This window comes from Pristis pectinata, chromosome 21, assembly GCF_009764475.1.
Source record: "Pristis pectinata isolate sPriPec2 chromosome 21, sPriPec2.1.pri, whole genome shotgun sequence".
NCBI classification, from domain to species: domain Eukaryota; kingdom Metazoa; phylum Chordata; class Chondrichthyes; order Rhinopristiformes; family Pristidae; genus Pristis; species Pristis pectinata.
In genome coordinates this window covers 11,767,416-11,791,551 of record NC_067425.1, presented here as the reverse complement: position 1 = coordinate 11,791,551, position 24,136 = coordinate 11,767,416, and the positions used below count along the sequence as shown (strand labels likewise).

The following is a 24,136-nucleotide window of genomic DNA, read 5'->3' as shown; positions in this document are numbered from 1 at the left end:
TTCTCAGAAATGTCTCAATAGTCTCTACATACTACATAACTGAGATGTAGTCTTTTTCTCACATAGGCAAATACGGCAGCCATATTCACACCACGCATTTTACAATCTGGAATGAATGACCATTTAAGCTTTATTTCAATGGTGTATTTCAATTTATGGTAGCGTCTGAATAATTAGGAGGAAGTCTAATTACGGGCAGTGCTGCAAGATGGGCAATAATATTTTCAGGCCCCATTATACATTAGAATCAAGTTTCCATTGAATCAAATGAAAAAGCAAACTGGTAGGGTTTGTAATGGGTTGCCAAACCAAAATAAATTTTACAACTTCCCCTGGAGATAACAAATCATCTTGTTGGCAAATTGCTTTAAAACATGGAGCTCCAGTGCACCAAAGACTATTTAAACTAAGATAGATACCAAGATTTGTGATTACCTATATTTTTAGCACAGTTAGCATGGTGGTTAAACTATAGATTAATTATCTTGAGACAGGAATTTTCCCCATGGGAGCTGAGGAAAATCTTAAATGATATAAAAATATCATTTTCATTTGGAAAAGTATGGTGATCATGAAACTCACAAATTTTTATAAAAACCAACCTGGTTCACTACAATTTTACAATGAAGGAAATTAGACATCTTTAATCAGTTTGTCCTATTTGTGACTACATACCTACAGGAATCTAGAAGGCTCTTAACTACCCCGTGAAATGGCCTTGCAAGCCATACAGTTCAGGGGAAATTAGACATGGGTAACAAATCCTGGTCTTGACAGTGACACCAACATTCTTTGAATGAATTTAATTTAAAAAAATTCAATAGCAAGGTATATATTATTTTTGAAAACACATTATTACCCCCACTTGTTTTGAAGTGCTTGTTGCATCTCCTGTCTGATCCTTAGTGGGTGAACTGCCTTCATACTGGGGCAGAGGTGTTGGATATAGAATTGCAGGAACTTCAATGTTCATACCGGGGAAACCATAGAACATGTACGTCTGGGAAAAAAATGAACAAAGGGGAAATAAAATATTTAGTTAAGAGATACAATAACTATAGACTACAAATCAAGCTAAACAGTATTTTCTTAACGTAAAATAAAAGGTTGAAGGTTAAACAAACTGCCTACAATTAAAATTTCCCAGGACAATGCAAAATCCAGTCACAATGTTTCAGAATGGACCAGCTGCAGGGGTTCATCATACCCTAGATAACTCCAATGTGCAGTTTCATTTATTCATAGTTTTAACTAAGGTTAATTATGTATGTAAACACTGACCATTAAATGCTCTTCCCTATAGATTCATTTTCACGATTAACAAATAAATTGTTCAGCTAAAATCAGACCTGGAAAATAATCCGTTGTTAACTTACAGTCATTTACCTTTAGAGCTGCCAGGAGAGTTCCCAGTTGGTCAGCTTGTGTCAGATTAATTCTTCCTGCATTCAGAATGGAATTGATGCCCTTCAGTGCATTTTGTAACAACTGAAACAAGAATTGCAACCAAGTCAATTGTTGCAAAGGAAATATAGACTCAGAACTTCCTTGCTGATATGATGGTGTGAGAGATAGAGAACAATGCTATAGTGACAGGTGGTCATGGTTCCAGGGCACAAGGAAATGTCTATTCAGTGCCAATATTGGGACATGGCAAATCTTAGTTAAACTGTTTTGAGAAGACACCAGGCACCCCAAAAAGAAGAGAGGGTGCTGGCGGGGGGTGAATAAATAGAACAAGAATTATTCCCTCAATCACCATGCCCTAGGACTATGTCAAAGAGCCATGGATTTCAGACAACAAAAAAAATTGATCACCTCATGGAAGGTAAAATGATATAAAACCTCAGACTCTTTTATCTCTTTCAATTCCTTTATTGCCCTCCAGAAAGTCAGATCACAATAATAGTCTTTCATTAACTCTGCCACACACTGATTGGATACAGCTCAGTTGGTCCCAGACACTTGCCAGTTTTTTTTGGTTCCTTCTTGTTACTTTGTACACATGGCACACAAATGCACACACGTTCACTAACTGGGCCTTTTCCACCAGAATAATTCCATTAGTACAAACTTTAGCTGGTTAAGCCATTGTTGGAAAACCATTGAACTGTTCTTCACGTTGTTAAAGTTTGGCAATTGGACAAAAGATGGCAGGAGTACAACTGCTATATTTCTCAGACTGTCTTCTATTTAGCTGTTGAATGTACAATTAATTAAGCAATAACTTAACATCACAATTTCAGACACAGGCCTTTCTCACTCCTCGAAAGAGTTACATTTACAGTCAACCCATATTGCTCAAAATTATTTAATAACAAACTCTGCAGTTAAAGTCCTTGTGCATATCAGCAAACAGATGATACACTTTGGAACATTATTATACACACAAAGCTTTTCATCACATCATGGGTACTTCCCTCAATCTATGAGAACAGAAACATTGTGAACTGTTTGCTGAGTAGAAGTGAAAAGAAGTCAACTTAGAAAACTACTGGTGGTTGATATAGTAAATCTGAGACACTGCAATGTTGCCCAGACCCAAAATTTCTCATATGGTGAACACACAGTCTCAGCAGAGCTCTAGAAAGACAATGAATGGAAGTCACAAAGCTTTCTTTAGAACAGAGACAATTATGTTGTCCAGCCTTAAAAGCATTTCTCAGCCACTTTGTGCACTTAAGTGGTCTGTGGGCAGGTTGTGGCATTGGAACAAGGTTAAGAAAGGAAAATTAACAAGTAACTCTACTTAAATTAATTTTACATACATTTTCCAAAAGAAAATCAGAGCAAGAAACATAATTTTCTATCATTTAGGGCCTGTGACTGATAGGTGCAGAATACAATTCACAGCTTGCAATACCTATTGCCTTGGTTACTGTATGCATCATATTCTGGCTATCATGACTTCTGCTTTTGGCTGTTAACTTATATTGTAATGTAATCATCTACACATTGCTAGTTCATGAATCATGATTTCCCATGCAGCGAGCTCTTAATCTATGTTATAAAGAAAAAAAGACTTCGCAATGATATAGTGACTCAGCCCCAGAATGGCTAAACTGATTTACCAGCAATGAAGTACTTTTGAAGTGTATCCTGGTAGAGGAAATGCAAGAGATATTTTGGTACGACATAAATTGGAAGCCTTGCCTTTCTCCAGCTGAAAAAGGTAATGCACAATGGGATGGTCACCCTCACTTGTTTAAACACACCTCCCAACAGTCAAGTGTTTAGCATCATGCTGAAGTTAGTTTCAAGGTGATATTGTCAAGCAGAGTGGGTGACCAAGAACATGGCATATGGAATATTATGTGGGAAAAATGTGAAGTCATCCACTTTGGTGCACATTATAGAATAGTCACAAATCACAGGATAGCAACATACAGGCCAGACAAGTCATTAGGAAGGCCTTTATTAGGAAAGGGTTTAAAATGCAGGAATAAGAAAGCCTAGTTGCATTTGTATAGAGCCTTGGTGAGACTGCACCTGGAGTACTGTATACAGTTTTGGTCTCCTCACTGAAGGAAGGATACATTTGCCATAGAGGAAGTACAGCAAACTGGTTTGAGGGAGGGTGGGTTTGTCATACGAGGGTGATTGAGTAGATCGAAAACATATTCTCTGGAGCACAGAAGACAGAGGAGATCTCATTGAAACACAGAATGAGTAAATGGCTTACAGGCTAAATGCAGGGGGAATATTTTCCATGGCTGTGTACAGGACAAGGGGACACATTTTCATAATAAAAGATAGGCCATTAAAGACTGAAGTGAGGAGAAACTTCTTCACTCAGAGGGTGGTGAAAGTCTGAAATTCTCTACACCAGACAGCTGTGGTGGCTCAGTCATCGCGTTAATTCAAAATTGGTAGATCTCTCAACATTTAAGGGAATCAAAGGATGTGGGGATGTTGCTGAGGTAGATCAGCAATGACATACCAGGCTCGGAGGAATGATGGCCTATTCCTGCTCCCATTTCGTACATTCTTAAAAGCCAACCACAACAAATCAACTCAAATATAAATACGTAACTTAATCTTAAATACATACTACTTAATTACCTTACAAACTGTAACATCATCAACTTCAGGAGTCTTTGGGTTCCTCAATACAGTCAGAAAGGTCTGCAGAGATACTATTTTGTACTGTTCCTCCAGGTAAGCCTGTCCAGGTACACTGTCAACAAGAGATTGAAGCAATTGATAAAAGATTATTGCTGGGTGATGGACCTTCTACAATTTTCATTCAACACTTCAATAAAGCTAGTGCAGTCAATGAGGTTTGACTTTATTTCTTCCTCTTTGAGGAAGGAGAACTGTTTAAAAATGATTACATATTATTGCTGCGTTTTTGACATTTTATGTTTGAGGTGAATGCAGCTGGCAACAATGCCAACTGCCAGAAACATAAAGGGTCAAAGGGTTCCTTGGCCTTGAAAGGTGCTTCTATAACATGCAAGGTGGTGGTGGTTGATGGGTAGGGTCAGTCAATGATCCATCTAATCTCCACCCCGTGACATAGGCAAAACTGAATTTAACATTACTTACTGCAAGTGCATCCTTTAACCCTGCCCCATCATCACAAAATGCAATGGTGAAGTCTCCCTCCATCACCAGCTCAATGAGGCTCCTTCAGTGGCACCACTCAAAACAAGAGTCTTTAATATCAAAAGGACAGCAGGTGCAAGGGAACAACACCGGCTCAAGATCCTCTCCAAGTCACACACCAGGGCAATACAGTGGCACAGTTAGAAGAGCTCCTACCAGCCTGTACATACGTGGGCATGGACAGGAACTGGAGTACCCCTAGGCAACGCATATTCAGAGAGTGAATATGCAAACCAAACGTATACAGCAGGGGAGGTAGGTAAACTGTCTAATATAAATTGTCCCTTTTGTGTAGGTAATTGGTAGAAGCCGGTAGGAGTTGATGGAAAGGTGGGGAAAATATTATAGATTAATATCGGATCAGCGCAAATCATGGGCCTGTTTCTGTGACGCACGAGTCTATGACCATTCTAACTAGATGCTGAGTAGTTCTTCATTGTTGGTGGGTAAAAATCCTAAAAACAGACTCCCCAAACCCATTGCTTGAATAACTTCACCAAAGAATGCAATGGCTCTTTGCATTCCGATCTGACTGTAACACTCAAATCCAAGTTCCTATCTACCTTCAGGAACCTTTCACCTCCCTACTTATCAAGAATCTATACATCTCCAGCTTAAAATTATTTAAAGTGCTCCTACAGCTCTCTGAGGAAGTGAATTCCAAACACCAGTGACTGAGACAAAAAAAAATTGCCTCATCTCAGCCTTAAATGGGTGACCTAGTTCTAGATACTGCCTCAAGAGGAAACAGGCCCTCTGTATCCACCCTGCCAAAACCTCTCAGAATCTTATGTTTCAATGAGGTCCTCTTCTCACTTTTCTGAAGTTGATTACAAACTCAGTCTCGCCAACCTCTCTTGTACGATAACCTGCCTATTCCAGAAAAGCTAAAAGAATGTTATTGTTTATTGCTGGCAAAATTAAATAATAAGTAAGGAGGTTAAGCTTCAGTTATATAGGGCATCATTGAGGTAACATCTTGAGTAGTACATAGCCTTTCTGCTACCTCTATCATTTTCAGTTCATCCAATATCTTAACTGTATCTTTCTTTGTTGAGACTCCAGCAGCATCTTCTTCCTTGGTAAAGATTCTGAAGAATGTCCTCTATGAGTACATCTCCTTTTTGGTCCCTGATAGCCCCAACCTCTCCTCTTGCTAGGTGTTTACATGCCTACAGCAGACTTTTGAATTGCCTTTTATGCCATAATTCTTTTATCATATCCTCCCTTTGCAACCCCTCCCCTTTTTTTGCTTCTTCTTTAGATGTTCTATAACCATTCTGGGTCTCATTAGTGCTTTCAACCCAATAACTGCCATATCCCTATTTTATTTTATTCTTTGTTTCTCTCTAGTCATCCAGGGACATCAGGTTTTTATTGCCCTATCTTTCTTCCTCATGGAAGATACCTATATTGTACTTGAACCATCTCTTCCTTAAAGTCTAGCTTGGTTCAGTTATATGTTTGTCTGCCAAAATTTGATTCAATTTACCCAGGCCAGATGTTGAGACTATTTTTCCAGGTGACTATTTTTACCTTAGAATGGTCCATATCTATTTCCATCTCTATTTTCAAACTCATGATACTATGATCTCTATTCCAAAATTGATACCTCACTGCTTATCTGCTGACAGCTGGATGACAGCTTACCACCGACTTCTCAAGAACAGTTAGGGGTAGGCAATAAATGCTTGACTTACCTGCAAAGGCTGCATCCCCTGAATGAATCAAGTACATAACTACACTCCTGCACACTATCCATTAACCATGAAACCAAGCATCATGGTTTCTAGGAAGAAAATGTAATATTAAATTCCCAGTCACATAGTTCTTACAAGTAAAATCAGTTTTGAGAGATAATGAGCAGATTCACCAACAGATGTTGCCAATGCTGTTCAGCTCCATTTTACATGGCAATAAGCCTAGGATTCCCACATGTCTGCTCTCAGATCCTGCAACAGGCTAGACCCCAATGATTTCAGTAAGGATTATGGGCCTACAGATACCAAGTAGTGAGCAAGCGACCTTTTCAACAAAATATCATGCTTTGTTTAGATATTAATTATTTAAGTGTTTTACTTGAGTTCAATTACCTTGCCAAAAATGTTAATACATTTTTGAAGAAGTGCAATTATTTTTAAAATTTTTTGTAAATCTCTGTATGTCAGAGACAATAAAAACTGCTAAAGATTCCTCAAAGCTTTTACGGATAGGAAAGCTTGGGACAAGGCCTCACCAAGTGTCAAAGCTTTTAGGGACATTTCGAGGATCAGGATTTTTTCAGTGTACTGGAGGGTCTACAGCCTCTTAAAGCCATGTCACCGAAATGCAGAAAACACTGGCCATGCATGGTAGACCAGTCACATCTGAACCAGGGAAATATAGGCATGGGGAAATCCTGGGCAGCGATTCCTGACCATAGCACTTGCTCTGCAAGACCCAGGTAAATAAGTTTGTAACTTCTAAAATGCATTTAGTCAAACAATTCTTCAGCTTGACCATTAGATGAAGCATTGCATTTTGACAGGTTAGAGCAGTGCATGGTAAACAGGCCATTTCACTCTGCTATGTATGCATCGCCGACTAGCCAACAATGAAGAAGGTTTAAAGAAAATTATTGCAGAAGTCCCTGAAATTCTAACCCTCTTTTTGTTCATCCATCATTGAAAATATCACTAGCCAGTGAGGAGAAAAAAAAAGGATTGAAGGAATTGTTTTCAGTTAAATTATTATAGTAAATGATCCGATAGTCTACCTAAGACAGAGATTAGCCATGCAGTACACAGCTGCCCTCCGCAGGTCCACGTCCGACACTGCCGGTGCACTAAGCTGCAGTAAGATTCCGTTTTTTCCAAGAAGGTCTGGAAGGAACTAGAAATGAAACACAAAAAAGAAATTATTTCACATTATCACCAAACTTAACAATTACAGGTTTGTGCTGAAGGTCTTCAAGGCAAAAGAATGACGTACTTTGCTCCACAGGTATGCAGACATAAAACTGGGAAATGCAGCAGTCTTGTCAGTGTTTGCAAGGTCAGAAGAGTGGGTAGAAAATCTGCCATGGGAGGAGCAGGACAAGGGGGAAGGATTGTGATGCCATAAGCTAACCAAGCAACCAACCATACCAACACAGATATTAAACCAGAAAATAAAAATCTGTATCTAACTTTTTAAATATTTTTGAACTTTTTTCATTCATCTGTATGTGGCAGAATCTAATTGGGTTCCCAAATTCAAATTTAGGACAGTTCTTTTCCTGCTTGTCCTTCTTCATATGCCAGCAGCAATCTTGGGAGTGAATTTGGTAAAATATCTGAGCATCGCTGCAAGTACCATCAGGATCACTCTGAGGCTGAGCAGAATGTGTCTGCTGAAAAGTCCTACATTGCATTGCTACACAAATGGTCCTTCTGCAAAGAAGGAAGCCGTTCATCCCATCTAGCCCATGCAGCACCTGGGTGACTTGTCAGTCCTGTAGCCCCACACCCGCCCTGTGGCCTGCAAATTATTCTTTCTCAATTACCTATCCATTTCCCCTTCAAAAGCCCTGATTGATTCTGCTTACACCACTCTTACAGGCAATGAGTTTCAGTTCATAAATACTCTCCGCATTCATAGCTACTCTCCCCCTCCGATCTGATCCTTGAAACATTGGCTAATGGGAAAAGTTTCTATCCTTTCTCATCCTATCAAATCTCCTTCCAACTTTTTTTCCTCCAAGGAGAACAATCCCAACTTCTCCAGTCTAACCTTAGAGCTCTGCTCATCAGAGAAAATTGCAAAAACATCCTCAGCTGATTCAATGGATTCCCTTTGGAATACCAAAGTGCTGCCCAGAGCTTTTGGCGTCTTTGCAGGACTGCAGTCTAGGAATCCACCCTTTCAACCACAAGATATTTTCCCAGGATTTGGCATCACCTTGGGAGCACAACAGCAGGCAGAGGCTCTGACCAGATCCAAGAATTTCTGGGCATCTTCGTTCATTTTTGGCCAGTTTCAGTGTCTATAGCCAAAATATTAATCTGATTTCTCTTGACACCAACAAATGTGCTTCCTAATACCAGCATCTACATTACTGCAGATTTTCAGCATTTTCATTTTTTTTCCCTTAGCTTTGAAATCTGGTCGAACAAATGTTTGATGACATTCATTATTAACATGAACAGATGAACTCAGCAACTTTTTTTTAAAAACCGAAACAATTTCTTTGTTTCCCTTTTCTGCTGAATGTCCTTGTGTCAGCTCCTTGAAAGAACCATCAATCAGTCCCTTTTCCCAAATGTCCTCTATTGTTGTGAATTTTCTTTTCCTTTTTCTCGAATAAATCAGCTTCCACCACCCTCTCAGGTAGCACACTCCAAATCATAATGTTTTGTTGTGCAAGGTAATGGATCTTTAACGTATTTAACCCAGATCTGGATTCATACCTGCAATTTTCCTCATCTAGATGGATCTCCTTTACAACACCTTCAGAATCAGATTTATTATCATTGACATATGACTTGAAATTTGTTGTTTTGCAGCAGCAGTACAGTGCAAAGACAAAAATCTATAAATTATCAAAATAAATATTGCAAAAAAAAAGGAATAATGAGGTAGTGTTCATGGATGAAGATGTCCTTGATGGTGGAGAGGGTTGTGTCCATGATGGAGCTGGCTAAGTCTATAACCCTCTGCAGTCTCTTGCAATCTTGTGCATTGAAGACACCATACCTTAATGTTAATAGGAGATCTGCAACACATCTTTATTCTTAAATCAAAAACATGAACATACCTTCTGGCACCGTGGCCCATTACCATAGACGAGAGCAGCTACCGCCTGCAGTATTTCGACATGAGTCCAAGACTTGCATTGCTGCAGGGCTCGGATGCAGTAGGAAAGTAGTAGCTCCAAGCTCTGTTCATCTACTGTTACCTTAGAGAATAGCAAACATATAAAGTTTTCCAAGCATCTTGAGCAACATTTCTCTCTCAACTAACAGCCCTGAAAACAGAAAACATGGCAGCTTTCTGAAAGAGGTGTCCACTGAATTCATACTCCAAAGAAACATTAATAAAAATATACTATTTGCTTTTAAAATCTATCACAGGTTATATTTCCTCCACTCCTTCTTGAATGATATTAAGTGTCCCAACAACTGCCACCAGAAAAACTAGTTGATTTCTCTGTTTGTTCTTTGGGAACCATCTTAATTTGCTATCCTCTTTTTACCATTACCACTTGGTCAAATATGATGAGAGACAGCTAACTTTGACTTGTAAAGGAAAGTTATGTCCAAGTAACTTGGTTGTACCTTTTGTGATGATTACTATTGTGGTAGACAAGGAAAGAGTTTATGGATGTTATTTATATGAACTTTCAGGAGGCATTCAATCAAGTTCCACACAAGAGGTAATCTCAAAATTGAGAGCACATGGGAGTGGGTTAACCTACTGCTAGAAAGTGAAGAATAGAGTTTAGCAGTTTGTACACCATTGGCAGAATGTGATGAGTACATTCATCCACAGATTTATGGAGGGGGTTCAAATTTTCATTTCATTTAATATAGAACCATACAGCTAAGTTAGGTGTCACTTTAAGCAAATGCAGATCAAAAGACAAGGATGTAAAGGATATTGATGAATCAAGTAAAACTATGGCAGATGGAATTTGATATGGAAAAATTGTAAGTCACCCACTTCAGACCTGATGATGGATCAGAGTAACTTATAATTGCAAAAGGCTTGAAAACTGCTGAACAGCAGAAAGATCTCAGGGTTCATGTACAGAATTCATTAAGAGCTGATGTACAGTTACAAAATATCATTAAAAAAGCTGATGCTGCTCCTCACTTTAAGGTGAAAGCTTTGCTACAGACATGTAGAACTCACATTTGACCATATTTGGAGAACTGCACTGTTACTGGGCACCGCAACCTCAGTGAGGATACATTGGCCATGGAGGGAGTGCAGTGCAGAATCACCAGGATGATACAAGGGCTAAAGGGGTTAAGTTATAAGGAGAGATTGCATATTCTAAACATGTATTCCCTTCAGTACATAAGCTTAAAGGGTCATCTACTTAAAGTCCTTAAGGTGATTAAAGGATTTCAAAGGGCAGATAAAAAGAAACCATTTCTTCTGGTGGAAGTGTTTAAAAAGTAGGATGCTTAAAAATAAAATTAGAGCTTAGCTATTCAGGGTGACATCTTCTTCACACAACGCATAATGGAAATCAGAAATTTTGTTCCCCACAAAACTCTGAGATTGATAAGATTTTTGTTGGAAAAGGATATTATGAGACATAGAACAAACGGGAAATGAAGCCAAGATACAGGACAGCCATGATCTTATTGTCTGGTGGGACACACTTAAGGGGATAAATGCCGGTAAATGCCTCCCTAAGCAGATGCAATCATTCCCCACCTCCCCAATTTATTTTCTCACAGCTCCTCATTAGCTCACGAAAACAAAAGCCTAAGACCACAATTAAGGCTAGTAGGTCACATTCAGCGACAGATCTTATTCATTGTGATCTTAATTCTGCAAGTTGGAAACACTGGAGCACTGACCTCATGTTTTGAGGTGGTGTTCTGAATGTATATTCCTCTGCCATAAGATTCTGTGGACCGCACCCCCCCCCCCCCACCCCACCGGCCTTCTTAGAAGGTGCCAAAGCTCAGGTTTCCCCAGTCTTTACTGTAAACCACAGGCCATCTCCATGGTGATAGCACTAAATGCACTGCAGATGAACTGCAATGTCCACATCACATACACTTCTACCAGGTGACCATTATTCAACCAGAGTCCAGGGAAGACCACTCTCTTATCATACCCGAAAATAGTGTTCAAACATTTCCCAGAGAATTAACTGGAGCAAAAACCTAGCTGATGTTTTGTTTCCTTCTGCCCCCACCCCCCACGAATCTAGGGTCCCATCATAAACCCCCTTCTGCCACTATTAAAGGAACCAGGCATTCAATCAGGTCAGTGTTGCTCAATGTGCTGTGTATTTATCAAGTAACTATTAGGGCAGCAACACCATATCACTGGAACAGAAGACGACCATTCAACCCCTTTATGTTGCTTTACCATAGAAGGAAATCATGGCTAGTCTCTATCCTGATTCCATCAACCTGTTTTGACTGTGAACCCTTGGCTATCTAGGTGCATTCCATTCACTCCTAATATTAACATTTACTGAAACACAAATAAATCAGCTTTTTTGGTTAGTTCAACAATGTAATTGAGAAGAAGGTGGTTGGCAGGGAGTTAAAGAAAAAGTTAAAATGCAAACCACAAAGTAGTTTAGAACATGCTGTATATAGCAGGAATAATTTTAAGGCTTCACGTGGTTCCGCTCCTTCCCTCTTTAAAAAGACAGATTTCTGAATAACTTGACTCTATTTGCAGTGCAATCAGCTGTTTACCATGAGCAAGGCTGCAGCTCCAATTCACTGGTTGATACAGAGTTATCAATAGTGATTCTAAGTTTTATGTAGATTCATACCTGCAAACGGTTGAGCAAATGATGGATTAGTTGGCACATTTTGCTCACAAGGTGTTCCTGGTTTAACTGGACAAGTCGACAGGCTTGGACAAGTAAGGAACACACATCCTACAAGTGGAAAGTAAATTAATGAGATTTTTTTTTTAAGGCAGATATCTTTGAAATTAATCCATTCTCATTGTTGATAGGTCACTTGTAATTTGTACATTTGCCAATTCAAAAATTCATGAGAACATTGGTAAGGCAGCATGATAAACTACCTGTCCCGTACATTAATCTTTCATTGAGGAACTTCTCACAGCTACATATTACATTTAGTTGTCAGTATATCAAGAGGTTTCACGCACTTCATTCCCATGTCAGAATTTAAACTGTAGTTTTCCAATTTTGCTCTTCCCTATCAGCTGCCATTTTATGCACTGTCTTGTTAATCACCTGGTCTGACATGCAGCTCTTGCAGTGCAATGACATTTAGAATGTAGAATATTCTGGCTTCTACTCAGCTAGCAGTACTGAAACCTACATTCTACTGAGTCTTTGGATTTACTATGGGTTTTCTCCTTTTCTCAATGCCCTGAGCTGTACATTTCTGTCAAGTTGATTTGCTGCATCATGCAGATTTATGATCATTTCCCTACTAGGAATTTTTTTTAATGCAACATACAATCATTTTCCTCTGGAGTAGAAGCACAATAACCCTAACCAATATTTCAATGCAGACTGATTCAAGGAGCTTAATTCAAAAATAGATCTGATCTTCTATTTGTGTCGAGGTTGGCTTTACATTTTCCAAATTGACATCCTCCAACGGGCAAACAACAGAACAAAGGCTTTGGACAAACATGCTGATACACGTTCTACATTACATATTCCTATAGCCCTGACAACATTTGCTCCTTTATACTATATAGTATGTGCTCCAACTGACAGAGCAAGATATGCACAAATATAGAAGGAATGTAGAAACAAGAAAAGCCTACTTAGTCCCTATGAGTCATTTCCATAATTCAATGCAATCAATGTGGTTCAACACTGCTCACAATCTTGCTTATCTTTGTGTCATCATCAAATTTGGTTAAAGTGTGTGCCCACCCCCCCCCTTACCACATCTAGGTCATAAATGAACTCCCCTAACAAAGGTCCTTGTGGAGCACGACTTGTCACATACTGTCAATACAAATATATGATCATTAACCCTACTCTCTGTTTCCTGCCATTCAGCCAATTCCCTGACCAGATCAATAGTTTGGATTTGATTCTATAAGGTTCTAGTTTAACTAACAATCTTTTATGAGGAACAGGAAAACAAAAAAAAAAGCTGCAGATGCTGGAATTCTGAAATAAAAACAGCAAATGTTAGAAATATTCAAGTGACATCCTTGGACAAAGAAACAGAGTCAATGTTTCAGGTTGAAAATTTTTCATCAGAACTTATTAAGAACTTTATTCGTTGCCTTCTAGAAATTCATTCTTATTCCACTGCCCACTATTTTAGACACTCCTTCAAAAAAAATCAGTTAGGGTTGTCAGGCATAACCCACCTTTACAAAATCTATGCGAGCTCTCCGTGATCAACTGAAAAATTTCAAGGTATTTACTCACTCTTTCCTTAATACTAATTTCCTGATTACAGATATTAAGTAGCTTCCCCCTCTCATTTCTAAAGAAATGGAAAGACAATTGCAACTTTTTCAAGTACAGGAACAGTTCCTGTATAAACTGTGTAGCAGGAGCTCCCATAGAAATGATCGGTTAGCTCGTGAATTGGTATCATTACAGGTTAGGGGGAAGAAATATAAATTAGGCCCAAGCCAGCCCATTTTAATGGACTGCAATGCTTCTGTCTGTGTGATGCCTTCATCAATCGCAACACCACTTCCAACTTGCAAAATCTGGGAAACAGTTTGTTTTTATATTATTGATTTAATATATAAAAAATTGTGCAGCTGGGATTTTCACCATTAAACACAAGTACAAAGATTTCAGCTGGTCAGATCTCCACATTACTAAATTCCTCGTGAAAACATTCTTGGTCCCAACAATATATGTTCTGTGCACTGAGATTTGGCACATATGTAGTTCAAGTGTCCTAAGATTAATTTAATAATTAAGGTGCTGGTCTCTTCTCAGCTTAACTCTAATTCAAAACCTGCTGACTTGACTGCTGCGATATTGGCACTTAACCAACCATATAGTAATCCATCAGCACTGGCCTCTAACATTCTGCAAGAAATGAAACTTCAATGGATTTTGAAGGGCTATGCTGTCAGTCAGACATTTTTTGCAAAAGGATAAGATAAGATAGATATCTTTATTAGTCACATGTACATCGAAACACACAGTGAAATGAATCTTTTGCATAGAGTGTTCTGGGGGCAGCCCGCAAGTGTCGCCACGTTTCCAGCGCCAACATAGCATGCCCACAACTTCCTAAACCGTACGTCTTTGGAATGTGGGAGGAAACCGGAGCACCCAGAGGAAACCCACACAGACACGGGGAGAACGTACAAACTCCTTAAAGACAGTGGCCGGAATTGAACCTGGGTCGCTAGCGTTGTAAAGCGTTACACTAACCGCTACACTATAGGGGAAAATACACTGAGAGTTCAAACCAAAAGACTCCCAAAAGATATTTTTCCCTGTGACTTACATTGTGGAAAAGCCTCATACAGATCTTGACATAATCTCACGGCAACCATCCTGCCAGGAAACAATGTTTTCAGTACCGCATGTTTATCTTGGTATGCACAATAGATTTTCCACGATTGCTAGCTTATTAGTTATGTTGCACCTGCTCCTCCATTCTGGGTACAAGAGACAGCTAGTTTGCAAGTGTACCAACATGTTGCATCAGTATGGTATGGTACAGGTTGTAGCAATTACCCAGAGCAAATTCCTGATTATAGTTTTACTTCATATAAAATTCAAGTACAAACTAAGTCTGAAGATGGGTAGAATGAAAACAGAATTGTTACTGTGGGGCATCACCAAAGTCAAATCATTCATGTACTGGTGAACGTCATCAGAAACTGTCCATTTAATTGTTTATAAAAAAAATAAAATTGGTGTAAATGGTTTTCATTTTTGCCTTAATGTATATGTAGCACAAAGTGCTTTGAAATATTTTGAAAGACATTATACAAATGTAAGTATCATTGTTGGAATCTAAACACCTAGCCCCAGAATAAAATCTCCAAGATGAAGGAGACAAAATTTCAGATTTTATATTTACAACGTTCACAAAGCACATTTGGGAAAGATAAAAGCTAAAATTAAATATCACTGAATGCAAACCTATTTCCTAATCCTCTTCCCAAGGACAAATGCACACCCTCTCATTGAAACATTAGGATTAGATGTTAACTCTGCAATGAAATCTCTAGTGACTGGATATCTTGCAAGATCTCAGCAGGCTCCATTGAAATGATAGCATCAAGGCTGCAGCTCAGGTACAGATAACAACTAGATAAGATCCAGTAAATATTACAATCACAGAAGAGAAGCGTGTTACCACTAAACAATGTCTAATGAAAACACCAAATGATTGCAATATTAAGCCTTTAATTTAGAAAAATGTCTCTAAACACTTTAAAATAGCATAATCCAAAACTTAGTTCGAGCCAAAGAAAAATGACTGTACTAAGACAAAAAGAATTAATGTTGTCAAGCTGGCAGTGAATTAGAATCATATGATTTTCATGACAAAGAAGGAGTCCATTTGGCCCATTAGTCCTTGCCAGCTCCTGGTACAACAATCCCATCAGTTCCATTCCCCCATTTTCCCCCATATTCTCTCTTAAACACCTATTCAATTTCCTTTTGAAGCCACTAATTGATTATGCTTCTGCAACTCTACAGGCAAGTTAGCACAGTCAAGCTATAAAACAGTTTTTCATTTGTCAATCTAAATCTAGTAGCTCTGGATGCTTACAACACATTTATGAGAAAAACAAAGTTGGGGTCACAATCCAGAAGGGAACATAAATAAGAAAATCAGGAAGGGGATACCTGTTTTGGCCTCCTGGTAGATGGGGCTGCGTGGATCACTAGCTCATTCTACTGACAGGAAGGTGTGTGACATGAGGAAACCTCTGGATGCAAGAGAACAAAATGGGAGAACAGTAAGAAAACTGGCCATTGCAAGTTGCTCCTAGTGTGTAGATGAGTGGCAGAATCTGTAGACCATTGACGAGAATGTGGGGAGAATAAAAATTGGGATAATGTAGAGTAAATGAGTAGTAGGTACTCTGATACAAAAACAGAAAATACTGAAAATACTCAGCAGGTCAAGCAGCATTTGTGGAAAGAGAAACAGGGTTAACATTTCAGGTTGGAGAGTCTTTGGCCTGAAACGTAAAGCCCCTTATGGTTATAGGTAAATTTATGGCCCAGTGTAGCACTGAGGCACATAGAACAAAAAGAATCAAGAACAAAGTGCTGGTTTACACCGAGTTAATCAATCTAACCTAGAGCAGCAATAAGAATATAATTGTTCAACCTAGACTTTCCAGAATAGAAAGAAAAAATTTGCACCCATGGTACCCATTTATTGTGCTTCTACTGGGCCACAATCAAGCAGCCAATTGGCACCAAATTTATAGATTCACCTATGAAGAATGGCAGTCACATGGAATCCACAAGGCCATGAATCAACACCTTCAGCATGTCAAGGGGAACTCAATAAACCAGGAGACTGAAAAATAAGTAATCTCAAGTTTTCAAATCATTCCTCCACTGGCTGTATTTGATCATACTGATGTACAGGAATTATTAGAAAAAAAATTGGTGTATTTTTTTGCAGAACCTTGCAATGTCTGCAGAGCTGCAAATTTTCTACAATAATGCAATCCAACCACCAGCTGATTTTCTCTGAAGAATCCAACCCTGTTGTTACACCTGCGAGCTGAATTAATCATATAAACCACCAACATCAGGACATCATCACAAACTGTACAAGATCTGGCATCCCACTGACTCAGTGAAATTTAAAGGAGGACTTTTATTCTACTAGGCGATCTATGGGGTCAGTAGAAATTAGTAAAGTTCTCACTGCAATAACACCAAGATATTCAACTCAATTGAAACCTAATTTTACGACCAATTCCTGAGACAAATATTAGAAGGTATGCGACAATGCAGTTAATCTGAGGAGTTAAGACAATTTAAGCAATTATTCTGGAACTGTAACTCATTAGTTGTATACTCCAAATTTGCCATGTTCACAAATGGAACAGAATAAAATTCACACAGGCCACAGACTGATAGAAATAACCTACCATGGAACTCCCAATCACCAGGAGTTGATAAATGATTTTGATATGACACACTAGGGCAGTTAGATGTTCCTCCAAAAGGAAATAAACATTTACAATGAGCCTTATGTTTTTGATTCTTATAGGAGTGCGGTGATCCACATATGCATTTTGACTAGATACATGGACTAAGGGAAAATAAGTCTTTATTTGGAACTGGGGAAGCTACAGCAAACTTGACAGATTTATGCTAAACTTAGAAAAAAAACAAAAAGGGCAATTCCTACAATTATAATCTGATTGTTTACTGGCTATGGTTTATGGTGGCAACTTAAATGTCAGAAGTTCAAATCCTATCATGGCAAACTATGAAATTAATTTTAATAAATCAAAAAATATGAATTTTGTGCCTAACCAAAAACATTGATCGTTCTTTTTAATAAATCAACTCATTCACTGATGTCCTTTGGGAAAGGAAGCTTCTTCACACACTGTGATAACACTGCAACGCCACATCAATCAGTGAAAACCAAAATATGATGGAAGTTCCAAGTGGTAATTATCCACATTCAATATCTAGAATAGGTTGCACCAGCTACACATTTCCATTTACAGTTTTAACATCTGGCTGCCAAGCTCTGGTAGAAACTGTCCATTTGAGGAATAACTTACTGGATAATATTCTCGAGTAGAGGCACCTTAATCACAGGAAGAAACTGATGATGATCCTACAGTCAGGATGGAGGAAGATTTGAGGAGTTCATGATGCATCATTGTCACTTTTCACCAGTGAGGTCTGCCTACTAACTGGAATGCCGACATTGCATCATTTTGGAATAAGGACAATCTGATCCCATGTCAATGTATGTCTTAGTAGCATTGCATGGGTACTCCCAAATGAGCAGATAATGCAAATAAGTGATTCTTCTCCAAGATCCTAAATTGTAGTTAAAGGGGACTACAGAAGGGCAGGATCAAGTAGCCAATACCTGGAAAAAGCTAATTATGCAGACTTTTGTGTAAATAAAGTCAGTGTGGAACACAGTAACAGGGGCAAGATTTCTTGCTGCTCTGCAACATGTTATGACTAACTCTTCCCAATGATAATTGTCAGAAACCATTTTATACCTGCATACTTACTTTTTGCACCTCATGAACCACCATGCCCCTTAATACATCACCATTTATTTGTTTCTTGCCTTTTTATTGGTAAGTCTACAACCAGGGGTATAACCTCTGGATAAGCAGTCAGCTGTTTGACTCTGAGACGAGGAAAAAATTACTTACACAAAGGATTGTAAGTCTTTGGAATTCCCTGCATGAGAGGACTGTGTGTTTGTTAAGTGTATTCAAAGTCCAAGATCAATAGGTTTTTTTCTAGCAATAAGGGAACTGGAGGATGTGGAGATTGGGTGGGAAAGTTGATTTGGGAGCACAGGATTAATCACAAACTTACTGAATAATGCAGCCATATGCCTACTCATATTTATATTCCTTATGTTCTTATGGGAGAGCAAGAAGTTACAGAAAGCTTGAGGAAAGAGCACATCAGAATAACAGACTGGAACCATGAAGTACACACATCAGAAAGGAAAGAGGAAAAAATGAGGAAAACAGACAGATATGCAAAATCAAGTCATGGAAATATGGAAAGCATTGTAGTCTCTAGAAGAAAAAAAAGACAGATAAAGATCAGTGGATCTTTTCCAGTGACATTTCATTCTGTTCTTCTGCAGCCTGACACACATATGGACACCAGTACAACAGTCCCATTTCACAGATTCTGCCAATGGCACAGTATAGCCATTGTTTCAATAAAATCTTGAAGTATTAAAAACTACTGAATATTTCCTGCAATACACTAGATTGATGATACTCCCCTTTCAAAGAGCAGTGAAAACACTGGTGTACTTATTATCAAAATTTCCTTTGAAGATTAAAACAAGAAACACATGCAAACAAATATCATTTTATTTTACTGGGACAAGCCCATGAAGTCTATCATTGCTATTCTCTCCAAACTGTACTTTTATTTCCTCCTATTACAGTTTTCTCAAGACAGTGATTAAACAACAAATAGAAATTTCAAACCAAAAGCTATAATCCTCTCCAGAAAATATTGCCATCCTGAAACACATACCTATAATTCTCCATAAATTATTCAGTCATCTATATCCCTCAAACTTTTATTTCTGTACATAAATGGAGGGAGGGCATTCATCCCAATGCAGCCAGGCTAGCTTCTCTTCTTGTACTGTCTATACCCTTCATGATTTTCACCACTCCATCTGATTCCCTATCAACCTCCTCTTTTTCAAGATGGACAACAATCTACCCACGTGACCAAAGTCCCTCATCACTGGAATCATTGAAGTAAGTCCCTTTTATACCCTTCCTAAAGCCTTCGTGTCATTCCAAAAGTGTAATGCCCAGAAATGCACACAATACTCCATTTGTGCCAGAGCCAATGTTTTATGAAGGTTCATCATTACCTCCTTGCTATTGTACTCTATTTATAAGGCAAATGATTGCATATACTTTTTAAATCACTTTCTCAATCTTGCCTGCCACTTTCAATGAACTATGCACATGTACCCCCATATCTCTCTGTTCTTGCAGTCATGGATTGTTTTCCTCTAGTTTAAACTGTAATTTTCTTCTTCTTCCTACCAAAATATTGCACATCACAATTCTCCGCATTAAATTTCATCTGACACCAAATCATCCATTCCACCAGTCTGTCTACATCTCCTTATAGTCAATTATTCAGATAATTGTACAAGTCCTTTTTAAAAGAGTTCATTAGCTTAGCACCAGTTTTAAAGCGACCCAATAAGGGAGAAAAGGTGGCTGCACACCACGCATATCCCCATGACTGACTCCTATTTTGCTCCCCAGCTGTCCTGAAAGAATTTAGCAAGATTGGACCAACTTCCATTTACATAGTCCCTTTCAATTCCTCAAGTGCTTTACATCATATTGGTATTGGTATTGGTTTATTATTGTCACTTGTACTGAGGTACAGTGAAAAGCTTGTCTTACAAACCGATCGTACAGGTCAATTCATTACACAGTGCAGTTACATTGAGTTAGTACAAAGTGCATTGATGTAGTACAGGTAAAAACAGTAACAATACAGAGTAAAGTGTCACAGCTACAGAGAGAGTGCAGTGCAATAAGGTGCAAGGTCACAAGGTAGATCGTGAGGTCATAGTCCATCTCATTGTATAAGGGAACCGTTCAATAGTCTTATCACAGTGGGGTAGAAGCTGTCCTTAAGTCTGGTGGTACGTGCCCTCAGGCACCTGTATCTTTTACCCGATGGAAGAGGAGAGAAGAGAGAATGTCCCAGGTGGGTGGGGTCTTTGATTATGCTGGCTGCTTCACCAAGACAACGAGAGGTAAAGACAGAGTCCAAGGAGGAGAGGCTGGTGTCCGTGATCCGCTGGGCTGTGTCCACAACTCTCTGCAGCTTCTTGCGGTTCTGGGCAGAGAGGTTGCCGTACCAAGCCGTGATACATCCTGACAGGATGCTTTCTATGGTGCATCAGTAAAAGTTGGTGAGAGTCAAAGGGGACAAACCAAATTTCTTTAGCCTCCTGAGGAAGTAGAGGCGTTGGTGAGCTTTCTTGGCTGTGACATCTACGTGATTTGACCAGGACAGGCTGTTGGTGATGTTCACTCCCAGGAACTTGAAGCTCTCAACCCTCTCGACCTCAGCACCATTGATGTAGACAGGTGCATGTAACACCACCCCCTTTCCTGAAGTCAATGACCAGCTCTTTTGTTTTGTTGACATTGAGGGAAAGGTTGTTGTCATGACACCATTCCACTAAGCTCTCTATCTCCTTCCTGTACTCCGACTCATCGCTGTTTGAGATACGGCCTACAGTACTGTGAGATATTTCACTATGGTACAATTGTCACTGAACTGGAGTAACTGTTGTTACTGAGACAAATGGTACTGCCTATGCAAGACCATTTGATCCAAAAGTAATTTTCCAAATTCATAAAAAGAACGTTCAATTCACTTTCTATACCATTCAGGAGGTGAAATCTTATTTCCTGGGTGTTAACCACCCTCCAATAACTTGCTTAAGTTGTTATTTTTCATCCAAATGGCCAGATGAATCAAACCAGCTTAACTCATCCTTCTGCACATGGGCTGCAGCATTTGCCTGTATAAGAACACTGCAGCAATTGTATTCTGTTATAACATCTCACAACACTGATTCATTCAGTATGATCTTTAACAAAATCTCTAACTTAATAACTATTTTTGACACATCCACAAGCTTCATGATAAGATGATGCATTTTCCAAATGAACAAAAAAAATTGGTAAATTTGCTGTATTATACAGCATTGAATCAATTACCCCAGGGAAGACATGCATCTCCTATTTATAATATATTTGGGTTGATAGGATGACATAGTTACTAGTTTGAGGGAGGAGGAAAAGAAAATATTTACCTGGGATCCCACTACTAAAGAACACACAGCAGACCCCAGTTGGAAATGGATTTGTTTGCAGGTGTTGCTTGTGTCACGTTGATGCTGTTAATATTCAAGAATTATTGAGCCCACTGAATCTATGCCAGTCCCTAATAGAGAAATATCCTAATATATCTGCAAAGGCCAACAATTTATTCTCTCTCAAATGCCTGTCCAGTTTTCTCTTGAAAGCCCTGACTGATTCTGTTTCCACCAATTCTGTGAACACTCACTGTCTAGGAAAGGGTTTTTTTTGTTAAAACGCCTTAGGACATCCTAAAGGCTTAATAAATAAGTTTGAAATGTAGTCTCACCTTTGATCAGGTGAGAAACTCCCATCAAAAGGATGAAAAAGATGACAAAGATGTGGGGAATAACTCCGAGGAGCTTCAAGTTGTCCTGGTCCAACCACGTAGACACCACGGCCAAGAAAGTGCACCAGCGCCTCTATTTTCTCAGGAGGCTAAAGAAGTTTGGCATGTCCCCTTTGACGCTCACCGATTTTTATAGATGTACCAATTAAAGCATCCTAACTGGATGCATCACGGCTTGGTATAGCAACAGCTCTGTCTGGGACCACAAGAAACTGCGGAGAGTTGTGGACACAGCTCGGCACATCACAGAAACTAGCCTTCCCTCCATGGACTCCGTCTACACTTCTCGCTGCCTCAGTAAAGCAGCCAGCATAATCAAAGACCTCACCCACCCCAGACATTCTCTCGTCTCCCCTCTCCCACTGGGCAGAAGATACAAAAGCCTGAAAGCACTGGCTCAAGGACAGCTTCTATCTTATTATAAGACTATTGAACAGTTCCCTAGTATGATAAAGTGGACTCTTGACATAATCTACCTTATTATGACCTTGCACCTTATCGTCTGGCTGCACTGCACTTTCTCTTTAACTGTAACACTTTATTCTTCATTCTGTTATTGTTTTCCCTTGGACTACCTCAATGCACTGTTGTAATGAAATTACCTGTGTGGATGGCATGCAAAACAAAGTTTTTCACTGTACATGGGACAATAATAAATCAATTTTCCAATAATCACAAGATTGTGCCCTTTTACACACACCAGCCTATTGAGGAAAATCTCCTAGTGAGGCAATGATGTACGTCCTTAACACCAGCAAACTGCAGCAGAAGGGCGGCAGCGGGTCGTATTCAGTCGCTGTCACCAGTGGTCGAGTTTCTCCCACCCCTTACCTCGCGGTTTATGTTGGAGTGGTTCAGATAATTCTCCGAGATGAGCTGATCGAAGACCAGGTTCACCTCGGTTTTGAAGTTCTCACTATCCGAGGCCCTGATGGTGAAGAGTTTGTTGTGGAAGCGGCTGAAATCACAGTTCGGGTGCGGAGTCGCCGCCGGTTCCCCGCGCCCTTGCTCGGCGGCCATGGCTCTGCCGCACCGAGTCACTTCCTGCAACCAGGCCTCCTCTCCATGGCAACACCCCCACGCAGCCGCCAACTCCCTCCGGGTTAAAGGCCAGAGCTTCAGCAACAGGCAAGTGTCAGTCATAATGGGGAGTTTCCCTTTAACTGGATCATTCATTGTCTGTTGGACTAAAGAGGTTGCAGGATAAAACCTAAATGTTGTGCACACACACTTATGAGTGGAGGTTTGAATGACTGGCTGTTTTCACTACCAAAGGCATGTTTATTTTAGGATTATGATTGCTTTTTGATAGTGGTAAAGTAGGAGCAGAGAAAGATTATTTTCTTTGGAGGGAGCCAGTTTTTGTAATTTTTTTTATATTTCAGAAATAAACTTTATTCATTAGAAGGTATATATACAAAAAGAAAAACAGTGCAAGAACTTTTTACATCCTTAGTGTCATTTGGTCAATACATTCAGTAGTGTTAACACTTTTTTAAAACATAGCACCATTGTCACTCATGTGAGGTGATACACCCTTTCAATGTTTGAAGGGTCCCCCCATGTCAAGTAGCGGAAGGAGCTTAGACTGTGGCCCTTCCCCACAGAGCCTTTGCATTGGCTGCACCGAGCTTCAGTGCGTCCCTCAGCATGTACTCCTGCAGCCTGGAATGTGCCAGTCAGAAGCATTCCCTTACGGACATCTGGCTGTGCTGGAAGACCAACAAGTTTTGGGCAGACCTGAAACTTGTGGAATTCATCAAGAACCTCAATCTGTTGATTGGAGAATGTACTTTCCTAGGCAGCAAGTCAGCAGGTATTCCTAGTTGGTCTCCATCCAAGTACTGACCAGGCCTGAATCTGCTGTATACTTGAATGGTATACAATAAAAATGGTGATTCATAGGGATCTAGTGATAAC

The 24,136-nt window shown here is 39.4% G+C and overlaps 1 protein-coding gene across 3 annotated transcripts in view; it reads right to left on the bottom strand.

The window, feature by feature from the left end:
* Positions 1 to 23,289, bottom strand: part of heatr6 (HEAT repeat containing 6) — a 46,825-nt gene extending 23,536 nt beyond the window's left edge. Inside the window, exons 1-8 of one of the 3 annotated variants that reach the window (XM_052035804.1) lie at positions 23,048 to 23,069; positions 16,106 to 16,188; positions 12,098 to 12,205; positions 9,383 to 9,523; positions 7,364 to 7,479; positions 4,063 to 4,177; positions 1,387 to 1,488; positions 860 to 1,000 (exon numbers count right to left, since the gene is read on the bottom strand). In XM_052035804.1, the coding sequence (XP_051891764.1) occupies positions 860 to 1,000; positions 1,387 to 1,488; positions 4,063 to 4,177; positions 7,364 to 7,479; positions 9,383 to 9,523; positions 12,098 to 12,136 (654 nt within the window). In that variant the 5' untranslated portion in view covers positions 12,137 to 12,205; positions 16,106 to 16,188; positions 23,048 to 23,069. Of the gene's footprint in view, positions 1 to 859; positions 1,001 to 1,386; positions 1,489 to 4,062; positions 4,178 to 7,363; positions 7,480 to 9,382; positions 9,524 to 12,097; positions 12,206 to 16,105; positions 16,189 to 23,047 lie in introns of all 3 variants that reach the window. The other 2 variants (XM_052035802.1, XM_052035803.1) reach the window with 2 other exon arrangements.
* Positions 23,290 to 24,136: the final 847 nt, after the last annotated feature.